This window comes from Bos javanicus, chromosome 26 (assembly GCF_032452875.1).
Source record: "Bos javanicus breed banteng chromosome 26, ARS-OSU_banteng_1.0, whole genome shotgun sequence".
In the NCBI taxonomy this organism is placed as follows: domain Eukaryota; kingdom Metazoa; phylum Chordata; class Mammalia; order Artiodactyla; family Bovidae; genus Bos; species Bos javanicus.
The window spans coordinates 24,420,801-24,437,376 of record NC_083893.1 but is presented as its reverse complement, the minus strand read 5'-3'; the positions used below and the strand labels follow the sequence as shown (position 1 = coordinate 24,437,376).

Genomic DNA, 16,576 nt, shown 5'->3' with positions numbered 1-16,576 from the left:
CTTGGAGGTGGAGACCTGCTCACCAACACCGGAGACAAAAGAAGTTGCAGGGCTCCTTCCTCGCTGCTGCATAAGAGTCAAAACTGTACTGGGAGTTAGTCAGAGGGCCCTGCGCTCCCACCTTGAAGAGGGGGCCGGTGACCCCTACTCCCTGTGCCCACCACACTCTGTGTTTCACAGGTCAGGGGCTGCTCCAAGGGATGGCCTACACGGTGCAGGGCCCCCCAGGCCGGCCTGGGCCCCAGGGGCCCCCTGGCATCAGCAAGATCTTCTCCGCCTACAGCAATGTGACTGAGGACCTCATGGACTTTTTCCGAAGTAAGGGCAGCCCCCATTTACCTTCCCCAGACTTACCTTGCTGCACAGTCTCACGAACCAGAGTCCCGAAAAACCTCATTAACACTTGAGATGCTAAAAAGCTGATAAATTCTAAACTTGGTTTTCCTCTTACAAGTCCAAACTCTACCATTATTCGACAAATCACTTTACTTGCCAAGCACCAGGGTGATCTCTAGTCTAAGGCCCGCTTCTCCCCCTTGCAGCTTATGGAGCCATCCCAGGACCCCCTGGGCAGAAGGGAGAGATGGGCATCCCTGGACCCAAAGGTAAGTGGTGGCTGAAACAGCCACCTGTGGAACGACCACCCCTGTGGGAAGCAGCTCCCTTGCCAGAGCCATGGGGGAGTGCGTGCAGCTCCTCCTGTGGGGAGGAGCCCTGTACTGTGCCCCCACTTAGCCGTGCCCCCCTGTCCTCCTAGGTGAGAGGGGCCCTGCTGGGCCACCAGGTCCTCGAGGGCACAAGGGAGAAAAAGGAGACAAAGGTAAGGCTCACGACTATGGTGTGGGTTTCTGGAGGCCTGGGAGACAGGCGGCATGTGCCACAGCAAGCTTGAAAATCTTAGGCAAATGCCAGTTACTACAAGGAGACACTGCCAACAATGTCAATTGTGTAACAATCAAGTGAACCACCAGGGGGAAAGGAAGGAGAGTGTCAGTGCAAGGAGGAGAGGGAAAACCAGGCTGGTAATGAAATGGGGTAATCCATTTAAATCAATCGACAGTCTTACAGAAGAGTTCATCTTTCAAGCCAGTTTTGCAGTGGTCACACTTGCTGTGATTACCCAAGAGAAAGTCCCCAGAGACTGCAAGGCATTTCCTAACTTCCTGTTCACTGGCCCACTTCTAGGTGACCAATTCTACATTGGGCGGAGGAGGAGAAGCATTGCCGTCAAGCCATAAGCAACCCATGGTGGAACAGCCCCCTGGACCAGTTCTTGCAGTGGCTTATGGCACTTAGGTCAAGACTTCTCCAGAGGGTAAAAGCTGGAGGCTCACTGTCTTACTGACACAGCAAATAGTCAACTAGAACCCTTATCTTAGTCTGGGACAATGTGTATGTCTGCAGAATTCAGTCCAAGATACACAGTCTGAGACAGCTTCACAGGGTGGACTCGGGAGTGGCCACGTGTGGTGTTGTAGGATGAGGCCAGTCTCCCTGCTGTCCAGGCCTGAGCGCCTTGGCTTCTTTTAACACCAGCCTAGGAAAGCCAGATACATAAAAGCTGTTTCAGGCGCCCTTGAGCTTTTCCTTAAAAACAAGCCCAGAAACTGGAAGACGGGATTGGGGTACCACTCGAGGGGGCTGTTTTGGTTAACGCTGCAGGGCTGTGCTCCCAGCTCCTCTCTCTCCTCTTTACCCTGCATTCTCTAGTCGTAACAAACAGAATCAGCTGGTTGAGAAGAAACTCTCGCAACTGAAAAAATTAAGAAATCTACTTCCCTTGAAGGTGGTGACAGGGTTTCTACTAGTTCTTTCTCACTGTGTATCACGTTTCCACTTACTTAGGAAGTCTGTTTGATTGCAGCTATGCTGTCCCGTAGGTCCACACTAGAGCTGATAGTATGTTACCCTGAACCAGGCTGTGGCAGACAGGACGAGAAGGGCAAGGGGCAAAGAGGAAAGAAGGGGAGGGGAGGGAGAGCAGCCTGCCTGCCGGGGAAGCCAGCACCCCTGCTCTGCACCTAGGAAACGCGTGGGGGACTGGGTGCAGTTGGTTTGAAAGCACTTTTCAATGTCTATAAACATTTACGTGGTCTGTTAGATGAAGAGTCATTTCGATTGCAAAATCTCCAATTAAAGGGCTTTTTTCTTTTTTAACATTATGTTTTAATGTGATCTATCTAACCAAAAAATAAATAAATAAAAGTGGGGCGGGGGCGGGGGGCGAAGGAAGAAAGGAAAGGAGGCAAAGAAGGAAAAGAAAATAGTTTTTGGTTTATTAAGTTTGACGTTTTACTAATGAAAACTTACTATGCATAATGAATGACTGCATCGTGCCTTTTTCATATTTTAGTTTTACCTAGAGGCTTGACTCAAATTTGTCTTTGTAATAGTAGCCTTAGCTCAAGTATTCATATCCCCGTTAATGATTCTTATCTTGAATAACCAAACTTTTGAGTTTTGTCCTAGTTGAGACTTACCCATCCAAGCTATCCAAAGTCTTCACAGAATCTGACACCCAAGAGAAATAGGGTAAAAGCCCCAAACTGCTAACTTCTCTGAATAGAACCCAGATATGAGATATGTCCTCAGCTGGATGGGAAGTGGGTCTTAGCCTCTTTTGTTTCATTAAAAAAAAAAAAAACAAGTCAAGCATGAGTTCTGCAGTATGCAATGTTCCTGGATTAGAAAGTGACACATGGTGCCTCCCTCCGGCCAAGCTGACTACTCGCCAGATGATGCTGCCTAATGTCTACTGATTCTCACAGAACATATTAGTGATGAAAAAAAACAGGTTATTTTTAGCAGAAATGAGTCATGTGGTTTGTGAAATGTTTGAGAAAAATAATCTATTTCAAGGGAAAAAAAGGACATTAAAAGAGAGGTATATATATACACATATGTTGATGGAAATATTTTAAGCACCACTCAAAGGAGGGGTTTGCTTGACAAAAGCCACTCCCTCCAAGTTAGCAGTGAAAAGGACACTTGTGTGTGGTGAGTAGACACTCTGGAACAATGGTACCTCTGATTGTCCCGGTCAGACGATCTGGAGAACTGCAAGCTTTAAAATACAGCTAGGATTTTTAAAACTGCTACAGAACATTCTCACGCAGGACAATCCAGTTTCAAAGAGTCTCAATAAAAGACTGCTTCCCAAAGTAGATTAAGAAATAACTTTATTTTTCATTTGTCAATCCCATGATTGAAAAGACATGTTGCTCCCAAACAGACAAGAGGCATTTTCTGAAACAAATTCTTTCTGAAAAATGTAGCTTGTGGAGTTATTACACTGCAAATCAGAGAAGGATCACAAAAAGCTACAGCCAACATTTAACACTGGTATAACACTCTACCCCAAGCTGAGCAGCAGAAGTTTTAAAGCTGTATCAAAACCATGTCAGCCATAGGCTACCAACAAGAGTGGCATTAACTGTTGTGCCTTCAACTTAAGAAAAGCACTGAAAACATCCCATTTCCTATAAAAGATCATTTCCCAGAAAAGAAAGGATTTATTCAATCAGAAGCCTATTAGAACTGGAACTAAAGAGCTCTCCTCCTCCACCTCAGTTGTACATTTTCCTTCAGTCAACAGTATCTCTAGCAAACCATTTGACAGATTTGGCTTCTCAGAAGAGTCTTTGTCATTTCAGCACAGTGTGGAATGGGGAAAACTGTAGTTACAAGGGAACTAGGAGAGTACAAAAGGACAGTCACTTCTGAAACTCACTGACGCTCAAGAAGTCAGAGGCCCTCTGTGACAGTGAGTCTCATGTGCCTGAGAGCTTTGTGCTTGAGGAGACACTCCTTAGAGGTAGCTCTGGTTCTAGTTTATATTTAATTACAATTTGCTGTATCCTGTCACAGGGAAGTGTTAACATTTTCAGCAAGGTATAAGCACTCCAAATTTCCTCTTTACCCACCCTATAGCTTCCTCACAGAAAAGGGTAAGAAAAAGCTTAACTGACTCCATAGAGTTATAGCAGCTAATTCAGCAATTCGCACCTAACCATGGATTGACAGGACTAGGAAAGGCAACCTGGTGCAACGAGCTGCATGAGCTAGGCCTGCGGAAGTGTGGTGGCCAGCGTGTCCACAGCACGCAGGGACGGGGCGAGGCCAAGTAACTACGGGGCACGGATGGAGAACTGCTTTTACGCATTTCCTAGCACATTCTGTCACAGCAACAAAACCACCAAATCAGGAATGGATTTGACTGTATTCTTCAACTGCAAAGGTGTCTTTGCCCCCCCAACCTCCTATGTACACTTCATGGAAGAGAGAAAGACCACTCTTCTGTATGTGAATACAGGGCCTAGCAGGAAGGGGGCAGGGATGGGCACAAACAGCACGGTCTATAACAAAACACTTTTTGCAAAGATTTATGTAACTCTAAGTATTAAAATGAAGGTTTTACCTCTACATATGTATCATTCTGTAGTCCTGCTCCCACATGAATATGGTCTGGTCATATTTGAAAGAGAACTCGAGTGTGAACAAGGAATCCAAAGGGTAATTTTACAGAAATGCAAGAGCTGCTAATAAACTTACCAGAGGGTCCATCCTTCTACTCTGAGCCTCTTTCCTTTATTCAATTCTCTGAATGTCAAGTTGAAAGGAATAAAAAGAACCAAATATTCAGACCAAATTAACTATGGGCCATAAGCCATTCATCACATAGGATATCACTTAAATGATACTGGAAAAATGTCTACTGCCTGAAGTATTCATTTTTAAAAAGTCAATATACTGAAAATCTCAAAGGAGGAAGTGGTAGGAGAACCTTCTTCCTCTCCTTCAAATAAATCATTAAATACACTGGGTAACATTATACTGTCATTTCTATCATAACAATATAAACAATTTCCATCATCCTGAACATTATAAAGATATATATATATATATATTTTAAAAGGCTTTCAAAACATTTTTCAGTCCAGCATTTGAGAATAAAGCGTTCAAAGTTTTGTATACAGTAACACATTCATGTGATAAGTGTATGAATTTACAACCATACATAATATATATATGTATATATATTTATATAAAAAACAAACTTGGGCAGAAGTTAAGGCTACCTACAAAGTTGTCCAAGTAAATTATGCTTGTCAAAACAATTACAAAATTAAAATCACATGCATTTTTAAATCATCTATAAACCACTGACAAAATAAGGTTCAGCATTCAAAGTTTTCAAATTAACTGTAAGAAAGTGCTACAGATATTTACATTTTCTTAACATGAATCAGTGTTCCCACAAAGTTTCATTTGCATTTTTCACCAGCCTCAACTGTAACATAACTAAAAACTGACATTTCTACAATTTGGTACCTAGCACTCATTAATAGGCTGCAAACGGCAGGCAGCAAGCTTCATCTACAAATGTGCTGTCTCACAACCTCAAAATATGGTTTGTAATACTGTTTGACCTGACACGTGCTTGAAAATCTAACCCTCAAGAGGACTAGAGTGAACATTTCATTAATAATTACACATATCAAGCAGCCACAGGATAAAGGTTTTAGGACTTTCCCACTCAAATCATGTAAATAATTTAAACATGGAAAAAACAAAACCAAAATATGAATGACTTTATCTCAAAACAATAAAAAGTCATTTCTGGTATTTGCCTAAATATTTTATTTAAATTCTTCCTTCAAAATTACTCTGAACAAATGCCTCTTTTGAGATTAATTTCAGAAAAATATATTCATAAATATAACTCAGAGCCTGCCGGCCTATGACAGAATTTTAAACAGAAGTTGCTAAGATGGGAGAAGCCATTTAACCAGCTCATGTATTACTTTAGGAAATAAGCTGAGATAGCTAAATCTATCTTTTTTTAATTTGGTGAGTTTTATATTTTCAATTTGGACATCTAAAAGCTACCTTTTATTTTTTCATCTTTCCAACTTATACTTTAGGATGAAAACTTCTATCAAATGGTAATACGAGCAAGATTTAAAAAACAATAATGCTTAATGCTAAGGGTGTTTTGTCCCTGTTGAATCAAAAGGAGGAAATGCTATTTTAGACTGAATTGAAATTTAGTGTTTTAGGCACTATTTTATATAATAAAGCTAGCACCCTTAATTATTAGTTTATGTCTAAACAAGTAATTATTTTAGACAAATTACTGAAATAATTTTTCTCTTTTAAAAGAGTCCGATGCTAACATTTAAAGAGATTTATTTACTGAATCAATATCATATTTTGAGCCACTCAAAATTTTTTCATGAGAGCTACTTCACCAAAAAATTATTCCAATTCTCCACAGTGTAGAGAGCTTCAATTATAGATTTTAGACATCACTGAGAAGTTGTCATGTAAAAAGATATTTACTAATACTTAAATGACGTAACAGTTTTCTTTAAATAACTTTCAGGTAACAGTATCTAAATAACACGATTTTTAAGAGCATATGCAAAAATCACCTTAGGGAATTACTGTGAGATGCTACTTTGCCAACATGGCCCAGCATCTGTCTTAGTTCCTTCCCCTCCATTGTTACTAAACAAGTAAAACAAACAAAAAACACCGAGAAGGTGAGGCAGGTGATTGTCTTCGTGAGCTCTCTGATAGACTACGGCTAAAGATGAAGAGAACAGAATGACGTACTTAAAAAGCCAAACCCAACCACAGCATGCTTCCCTCTGTTACGATCCAGTGGAATGCAAGCTAGGAATGGGGTAGAATTTGGAAATCCGGCTCTGTGTCGATGGGTTAAGGCATTCAGACTCCCCGGTCATTTTAAAGAACACTTCCTGTTCCTGTAGTTTCCTAGCAAACTCTTCTTCCAGTGTCTTAAAAAGGAAGGGAAAAAGAAATAATGCACTAGTATTACAAACAGAATTTACTCTGAAACAGTCAAGATAAAATCACTTGCCCCAAAGTCTCTGTTATCCTAACGAAGAAGACACTGTTCAACACTAGGACCACAGGCTGCGCAGCTCTGGGTTCAAGTCTTGGCTCAGCCACATGAAACTTCAATTACTTCTCTATATTACAGAACCATTTCATTCTTCTGCTGTGAAACAGGGATAATACCATCTACCTCACTGGGTTGTTATGTGAGGATTAAATGTGTTAATAATGTACTTAACCCATATTAGGCACTCAGCAGATGGCACCTATTATTAACTACTATCCGTCTCTTCCACATGGAACTTCAGCATTTTCTACGTTTTATTTTGATTACTGATATGCATGTCTTCTCTTCTACACTGAACCACAGATTAAAGATAAGACCTAAGGCAGATTCATCTTTACATACAGTATGGAACAACTATATTAAGTACTTGCTAAGTACCTGAGGTAATCAGTTACTTTATGGACAAAGTGACTCAGGAGAAGTCCTGCTGCAGAAAACAAAGTACAGGAAAAGACAGAAGGACACAGGCAAGTTTCTCAGAGGAAGACTGTGAGCTTGGTTTCAATGGACAGATAAGAATTTGACAGACAGGATGGGGAAGACACCCCAGGGAGAGTGAGCTGACACAATGCAGAGGCAGGAAGTTGGAGCTGCTGTGAGTAATGGTGATCACACCCAGCACTGGACCAGAAACTGGGAACAAGGTGGTGAGCGGGAGGTAAGTCAGGAGGGCTGACGTGGCCAAAGTGTGGCACCGTGAAGGCGTCAAAGTCCAAGTGAGGTGTTTACATTCTGTTCTGATGAAACTAAAGATTTACCAGTACCACTATGACAGCATCAGAGATGCTCCTGAGGATAAACACTGGTGACGGCAGCCAAGGATGAAGAGAGGAAAGGGAACAAGAGACCAGATGGGCCTTTAGGACATTACTAACAATTTTAAGAAGGAAGACAGCAAAGGGAAAGAAAGATTATGAAATGAGAGTCCAAATTATTTGTTATCTGCCTGAATGTGGGGTCTGATGGAAATGAAAGATAATTCAGGTTTCTAGCCTAGATGTCAGTTAAGAGGACAGGAATATTGGGAAGAACACCCGATGGTGGGTAGGACTGGAGAGAGGGGAAAGGTGAGATGGAGACGAATGAAAAGGGTTACTGAGTTTAGTTTTACCTCCACTGAGTTTACAATCTTTAGTCAACACTGAATAACATTCAACAGGCATGTATTGATCATTTACAATGTGCAGGAACTGTTCCAGGAGCTGGGTATGTAAGAGTGAACAGAGATACGATGCCCCTGCCCTCAAGGAGCTCACATTCTGGTGAGAGAAGACAAACAATAAAGAAATGTGTCTGGTGGTGATAAATATTATGAAGAGAAACAAAGAAAGGTGAGGGGACAGAGGAGTGTTCAAGGTGGGCACTGAAGCTATTTTATACAGTCATCTAAAAAAGAAACCTCTGATGAGATGATAATGGAACAGAAGGAATAAAATGAGGAGGAATGGAACATTCAGATGGGACATGGGAACTGAGAGCGTGAACCAATAATAAAAACAATAAAATTACAGCAATAACAAACACTCACTGATCCTGACCAAATCTTAAGTGCTGTAAAGAACTGACAAGGACTGTACACACAGCTTCTGTTTACTGTCTTAACAAGGCCAATCAGGGAGGCAGTAACATCCTCATTCTACACACGAGGAAAACAGGGCTCAGAGGTGTTAAGAGAAAAAATTAACCAGTGTCAGCATTGAGACTCGAACCCAGACTTGCATCACTTTAGAATTTGTATTCTATACAAGTTGTGGAATTGTCCTTAAATATGCCACAGCTGAAGCCAGGACAATCTGTAAGATCATCATGCAAAGAGCAGAGGTAAGAATGCAAAATGGGAAATGTCCACCTTTCAGGTGACTGGATGACATAGAAAAGTGATTAAAAAAAAAAAAAGGCACAGAGAAAGAAGAGACTATGTCACAAACTTCAGGTGAGACGAGACTTTTAAGAATAACAGGTGGATAATGCCACCGGACTGTAACCACTGTCAACCAGTTTAACTGGGGAGGAATTCAAAGCAACAGTTAGAGTGAAAGGAGGAACTGGAGAAGGGAATTCTCACTTTCATCCCATGTGTACCCTTTGAATTCAGAAACACATCAATGTACCACCTATTCAAAAACATAACAATAAACAAAATTCAAGTTTAAAAGCCACACTATCAGCTCACTTGGTCAGTTCTAGAAAGTTTTATCAGCACATGGTAGGAACTAAATATTATTTCCTTGATTAACTGACTGGATGAATGGAAGAAAGGAATGGTTGAAATGTGTAGCAGGCAGGAAGCCCAAGAGAAAATAAAGGTTTAAGTTTGAAAACTGAGAGAGAGAATCATATAAGGAATAGAAAAGACAGAGTTCAAATGGTTGACCAGCTGGGCCAGGCTAGCAGGGAGTCAAGTGCACATAAGGAAGACGGCTGGCTGGTTGTGGGGTAGGAAGCCTTTCTTACTTTCCTAGACTGTCAATGAACACAGCACGTAAGAGCCTTATAATCTGGCTCCAGTTCATCCATCCAGACTAAGCTGTCATCCCTTCCTTCTCTCCCTCCCTAATGCCTACACACAGGCACACACTGCCTCTCACCCTACCATGACAGGGAGCCACATGTGATTCCTGTACACATCATTTTCACTCTTTCTCTTCTCTGTACTTAAATTGCCCCATCCCACTCCAATCTGTCTGTCCTTCCAGCAAGCTCTTACTCATCCATCAGGCCTCATTTGGCTCACAAGGCATCTCCTCTCTCACGCCTCCTGCCTTCCCCGGGCAGACTGAAGTACTCCTCCTCCATTGCTGGCACACTGTGCTACTCTACTCTGTACTGTGTACTTACCTCCTTCAGAGAAACGCTCCTACTCATCTGCAGCTGCTCGTCAACTAGATTCTGAACCTTTGGGACTTGGACTCCTCATCTCTGTGTCTCTCGTCCCTGACACATATTAGGTAAAGAGCCAACAGCTAGGAGGACGAATGCAAGTGTATTTTAATTAAAGCTTTTAAAATTACCTTTTTCCTAGGTCTCAATTTCTCTCTCCATTCCTTTAATTCTTGGCTGTGTTCCTCATCTAACTCCTTTAGTTTCTGAGTCTCATGTTCAACCAAGAGGTGACATTTTTCATTCTGAAAAGAAAGTTTGAATTAAAAAAATTTCAGATGACATTAGCAATTTTTCACAAATACAATTATCTTCCAAAATAAAAATATATATATATTCATCAAACATAAAGCTACTACTAAGGTTGAAATTCTCTTCTAACAACCAAGGACCAAGAATTATGAAATGAGTCATAGTTTCACTTTTGCACATTTAGAGGCTAGATCTGTTACTTACCATATAAAAAGAACTTGACTGGAAAGAACTAGTTTGATCCTGATTTCCCATTCTAAGGTTTACTCACAAAACTGACACTTCAGAGGGCACCTTGCAAGCATTTTATCCAATGGTACCAGAACACGGGATTAGAAACTATTTTCTGCTCTAGAAAATTAAGCAAGTATATACGATATCCACAATGTATATATACTACTCTGAAATTGTAAACATTTTAGAAATTATATATCAGGAGAAAATTTCTCATATATTGATCGCTTTTTTCAAAAACCTTGAAGAAAATGAACTATTTATACTGAAATAAAAAGAATTTTAAAATTCAGAACAAAACAGCCTACATTATTTTCAAAACTTTGTTCATCTTCTTTGCAAAATACACTACAAATTCTCAATAGTACTTTTGAAAGATGCAACTTCTTATATCATAAATTAGCTTCATGTTTATACTAATCATGGCTGTAGGAAATCTCAACAGGTGCCCCTGATACTAAACTGATCTTCCTTTGGGTCTACAGAGGAAAGAAAACCTTTACGTTCTGGGATCTTCTCAAGCCATGTGCAGCTTACTGTGAGTACCTATCACTTCCTTAAAGCCAGCCACCGGTGCTGCTGGTGCTGCCTCTACCACCAGCTCTGCCTTCTGGCTTCTGGAGCTGACCTGCAGTTGATGCAGCTCGCGGACATTGGCTTCACACTGCAGCTGAAGATCCCGCATTTGATTTTCATGTTTTTGATGCTGAGCCATTCTCTCATTCTTCTGCCTCTTTTCTTCTTGAGAAGCAAACTATAAAAAAGAAAAACAAGATAAATATGGTTAATAGGCAATGTAATTTCTGCATCTTCCAAAAGTGTAATTAAGGAATTTAACAAAGCTTAAAGTACAATAAACTAAAGCTACAAGTAATAATACGCTAGGACTCAAAGCTGGAGTCTACATCATGGCTTTGGTTGGGGTAGGGAGGTGGGGAGAGATTTCTGATTCAAACCTTGTTTCTCCTATCTGCTTAGTGACCTCAGTTAATTTGTGTGTGGGAACTGTGACTACAGAAGTACAGTGAGGCCGTATGTTTGACTGTAAAGCTGGTCAAATCACCTTATTCCCAGGGTCGGTCTTGGGATCAACCTGGATTTTGTGTGGGGCCTGGGAGACAGCAGCTCTCTGTGGCCAGCACTGGAGGAGAGGGAGCTAGGACACACCGTGTGTGTACGGAGCCATGGTGAACATCAACAACCCCAAAGTGGCCCCAATGTTTACAACACAATTATGTGGTCCTTCTAAAGACCATCCAAAACTTCTACACCTAAAAAAAGAAGAGAGTAATATGCTTATTTACTTGTTTAATTTTGTCACGGTCCTGATCTGGCGTTGCTGTTGAGTTAATTCTCAAACTCTTCTTAAACATGGCCATTCGAGTCTTGGCTTCGCTACGCTGAATCTTAGGCAGTCTTGCTCTTTCTTGAGTCTGTCTGTTTTTCAATTCCTCAATAAGTCGTTGATTGTAACGCTGCATTTGTTCTGTTTCCTAAGAAAGTTTCAGAATCCAGTGATATTGAGATAATTTAATACCCAGTACCCACAAGTATGCTCAAACATGTCATTTTGCTGTTGTTCCCCAAATTATTCTCTCCCTTGTTATATCCTGATCAGTAAACCATTAGGACAAAAAAAAAAGAAAGAAATTTATAAGAAAAATAAAGCTAATAGTAATAAGAGTCTTATGTTAACTCTCTTATACTAAATACAGGGAGTCCACATTTTTAAGATATCTGAATTAAAAAGAAGCCAAAATAGCTACCTTTGAGAGACAAGATGAAGACTATAATGTGTAACAGGTCTTTAAGCACTGTTTATTAGTTACCTTTCTTGGAATTTGTAGAAAAGAAGTTTGCAATAATGATCAACATATATTAATTACTCCAGATTTCATCAAATAAATTTTAGGACAAAAGAAAGGATACTTAAAACTTAATTCTGTAAAAAATATAAGTTTCAAAAATAAACAGCTCTGCAAACTTTAAAATGAACAAAAAAGTGAACAAATTTCTTTTCATTAACCTTCTCATGGCGCTTAAGTAGCTGGTGTCTTTGCATAAAATACTGATCTTTAAGTTGCTGTTTGAGCAGCTGGTGTTTTTCTTGTAAGTGTCGTTCTTCAAGCTCCCAAATCGCAGCTTCTCGAGCTGGAAGGAGAAGGTAATTTTCAAAATGTCACTTTGCTCTTTTCACGAATGTACTCTGGTCCTTGTTTTAATATTTACATAAAAGTGTTCTAATACACTAATTAATACACACAAGACATTCTGAGCTATAAAAGAAATATTACCAATGTAAAGATAATATCCATTACCACTTTCCATTCTGTTCTAATGTCCTGTAAACAAAGAATGCCCCACTCCCAACACTAAAATTCCATTTAATCATCTCAGTGAGAAAGAAAAAATACCCAAGGTATTTGTTCGAGGAAATAAGTGCTTAAAATTCCAATCTATCATGTAGCCAATTAAGTATACCATTACAGGGTATAAGGAACACCTAAAATTACTTAGGTGTATTTCTAGCATCACCTGGACAAAAAGATGTTTTAGGGATTATATGTTTACTTCACTTCTATTGTTCACTTCTATTGCCATAAAAGAATTCTATGTCCTGCAGTAGTTCTGAATTTTATAAAGTATATTCCTCTTATTTACCTTTTTATCTTTCCCTCTACCACTCTAGCAAAAGAAAGCATTCAAATAATTTCCAAGCATATCTCTGCAATGTTTCAAGACATATTATGTATATACATATGCCACATATTTCATATACCTCTCATGAGCTGCTGCTTGTTATTCAGGCACTCTCTTTCAATATTGGCTAACTCTGCCTTCTGCTGTTGGATGATCTTTTTCAGAGAGCCATCTAATTCTTGTTGTTGCTTCTGAACAAACTCTTGTTCCTAATAGACATAACCATCAGTTAGTAAGTATCTATGGAGCAAAACATCCAGTTATCTATGTGGCTGTATGTCTCAGTGATTAACAAGATTTCTGAACCAAGTTTCTAAAGTTAACTAGATTTAAAAATTATACAGTATAGGCATAACATGTTATTTGTCACCCAACTCAAGACCAGAAAGAAAGTACTAGCATATTTAATATTGTGAACTCACTACTAAGAATAGTACATACAAAAGAAGTCTATATAAACTACTCATGATTAAATGCCCAATATGCTGACATCTTTGAGAAAAAAATAAACTTACACCTTCTAAAACTGACTATTCAATCCACTAGAGTGTGGCTACAATAAAAATGAAAAAGAATGCCTTTTAGGAAGAGAGGCAATAAAGAACAAACAAGTAAAACAGGAGTTGGGAATTTTAAAGTCTGTATTTTTCTATTAACAGAGTTAGGAAGCAACACCATGGCTATACTAACAGAGAAAGACAGTGTCTGTATCTCCAGCCTGTGTGTAAGAAGAGCCATACTTTAAGGACTTAGTGAGAAATAATGCTTTGCTAGAGAAGCAGGAACTAGAAACAGGAAAGACAGCTACACTTTATAACTCTACAAACAAAATTCCTTATAATCAGAGAATTCCACCAACATGTTTGGGAATCACTCATTCAACAAATATTTACTGAATACATACTATTTGTTCAAATGCCAAATTTATGCTTTTTTAAAAATCCCTCAATTACTGTATAAGGAAAGAAAAGGTTAAAGGGACTTATGGTTGCTATGCTAGATTATACATTTGTGGATGGAACAGGAACAATACCCATATTGAAGAAATGCAAAATTTTCAAGTAACCAATTGGATCTCTATCCCTCATTTGGCAGTTACGGTAGCTTGTGATTAATTCAAGGGATATTCTTATCAATTTGAGTGTGGGTTTAGAGCCTTAGGGTTGAAGCAGCACTTCACCTATAATCCCTTCTCTTGTATATCTAAGAGATGATAAAAACCTAAGGATTTGTTTTGGAACCATTTTTCAGCCCTTGGACAGAGTCTGGCAGCATCTGGATCACCACCAGCCTGGTCTTCAATGCAGAGTGAGCCTGGCAATGTTCCTCAAGATGCTTCTCTTACTACTGATTCTCTGGAAATGAGAATCAGGTCTCACCATCCATGACATCCTGTTAATTTGCTGTCACAAATGCTGCTGTATCATCTGCATTGTGATTTGTATTTTAGCATGAATACAAATGTACAGCAGAAAGACTAGTGAACTGTTTCTAAGAAGTACAACTGCCAGTAGAGTTTTGTATCGATTATGATCTTTTGTACTGCGGACAAGAAATGTATTTATGTGTCATTAAAAAAAGACACAATGTACATTGTCAGTTTCATAGATAAAATTAATGCTGAGCATTTATACAAAAAAAATTACAAATGCCAACTTGACTACAGTCACATAACTTTATCATAGCAAAAAAGAAAAGAACTCAATGACTATTACAAAGCTAATTAGATTTATTTAATAAGACTGCAAAATCTCCATCCTATCTTATAAGCAGTTATAACAAAATAAGTTGTTCAAGCTTCTCTTTTCTTACAGTAAATATAATTTATAATAAAAATAAACTGATTCTCTAATTTCACTATAAAATTTCTATATGTAAACTTGTTTAATAACAATATAACCTGCAGATACATCAAAAATTTTATTTTGTTCAGTATTTTTATCATTAGTTTGCATATATAACTTAAAAAAATATGTGTGGACAAAAATAATTGGTCCAAATTATCATAAATATAAATATTACATTTGGACAAAGAAATCAACTGTAAAAGATTGGACAAATAAGTACCTATGTGAAAATAAAAAGGTAAATACAGTGAACCCTTCAACAACACAGGTTTGAGTTGCATGGGTCCAAATAAAGGTGGATTTTTTCACTAAATATGTCCTAAACATCATGTGGTTGGCTGACTGTGCAGATGTGGAACTGTGATGTGGAGGACCAACTGTAAAGTTGTACGTGAATGTGCGATTGCGTGGAGGGTCAGCACCCCAAAACCCAAATTGTTGAAGGGTCACCTGTATAAACCAGTGCCATTAAAAAAGTGAATGTGATTTCTTGTCAATGCAATTTTTGGTTATATTATTGTATTTGTCTAAATTAAGTAAGAGTTCAGTTCAAAGAAAACCTTTTTCAAGCACTTAATAAATGCTGGGGTCTGTGCTACTTCCATGGTTACTAAAATCAATAAAAGACAGCATTCCCTTCAAGGAGCTTCCACTCTATTGGTCCCAAATTGGTTTTATCTGTCAGTCCCTATAAAGCATAGTGGGCCCCTTCCCTCAGTAACATACGTTCAGAAGTTCCAAAGTAAACCACAGAGAACTCAAAGCAAGGAATAAAAGGATCCAGAAATGAAGATTCAAAGTGAATGACAAAGAACTGCAGAAGCATGCCCTGAAGTGGCCAGTATATAAGAGGGAAAAAAAAGAGCGAAGACTGTTATCTAGAAGCTGGCACAACTAGCACCATGCTTCTCCAGAAGATAAAACACAGATCAACAGGTAAGAACCAAGGCACATAAACGATGGAAATGTTTCCTCATCTTCCAAGTCTGCAAAGACATCAACTGTCTTACTGAGCTATGGGCTTGAATAATTAAGCAGAGTGTGGATGATTACACAGCCAAAATATATGCAACTGATGTTTATATTAAAGCTTAAAAATACCTAAAAGGGTCCCTTATTCATTAGGTATTCTTGATACTGATTTTCAATATGGTTAAGATTTGACTTCCATCACAGTTATCTGTCCCCTTTCTTCAACACCAATATAGTTAACTCCTATTTATTGAGCCCTTAGCAGTAGCAGCAATGTTAGTCACTCAGTTGTGTCCGACTCTTTGCGACCCCACAAACTGTAGCCCGCCTGGCTCCTCTGTCCATGGGATTCTCCAGGCAAGAATACTGGAGTGGATTGCCATTCCCTTCTCCAGAAGATCTTCCTGACCCAGGGATTAAACCTAGGTCTCCTGCATTACAGGCAGATTCTTTGCCATCTGAGCTACAGGGAAGATCAAAGTCACTCAGTCGCGCCCAACCCTTTGCGACCCCAAGGACAGTAACCTACACCAAGCTCTTCCGTCCATGGGATTTTCAAGGCAAGAGTACTGGAGTGGGTTGCCATTTCCTTCTCCAGGGAATCTTCCCAACCCAGGGATCAAACCCAGGTCTCTCACATTGTAGACAGACGCTTTACCGTCTCAGCCACCAGCGAAGTCCAAAGGGTCCCTTACATGCTAATGAATATATTTTATTATCATAAAAGAAATGAAGATTTAGTATCACTGAGCTTTCATTA

General features: G+C 39.4%; 2 protein-coding genes across 3 annotated transcripts in view; one reads left to right on the top strand and one right to left on the bottom strand.

The window, feature by feature from the left end:
• COL17A1 (collagen type XVII alpha 1 chain) overlaps positions 1-2,157 on the top strand; it is a 47,144-nt gene extending 44,987 nt beyond the window's left edge. Inside the window, exons 53-56 of the mRNA XM_061403360.1 lie at positions 181-318; positions 543-605; positions 758-820; positions 1,186-2,157. Of these exons, the coding sequence (XP_061259344.1) occupies positions 181-318; positions 543-605; positions 758-820; positions 1,186-1,238 (317 nt within the window). The 3' untranslated portion in view covers positions 1,239-2,157. The remainder of the gene's footprint in view (positions 1-180; positions 319-542; positions 606-757; positions 821-1,185) is intronic.
• A 1,005-nt stretch (positions 2,158-3,162) lies between these two features.
• SLK (STE20 like kinase) overlaps positions 3,163-16,576 on the bottom strand; it is a 62,251-nt gene continuing 48,837 nt past the window's right edge. For both annotated transcript variants that reach the window (XM_061403361.1, XM_061403362.1), the window contains 6 exons: positions 13,077-13,206; positions 12,324-12,448; positions 11,602-11,790; positions 10,926-11,051; positions 9,943-10,056; positions 3,163-6,803 (listed from right to left, as the gene is read on the bottom strand). In XM_061403361.1, the coding sequence (XP_061259345.1) occupies positions 6,657-6,803; positions 9,943-10,056; positions 10,926-11,051; positions 11,602-11,790; positions 12,324-12,448; positions 13,077-13,206 (831 nt within the window). In that variant the 3' untranslated portion in view covers positions 3,163-6,656. The remainder of the gene's footprint in view (positions 6,804-9,942; positions 10,057-10,925; positions 11,052-11,601; positions 11,791-12,323; positions 12,449-13,076; positions 13,207-16,576) is intronic.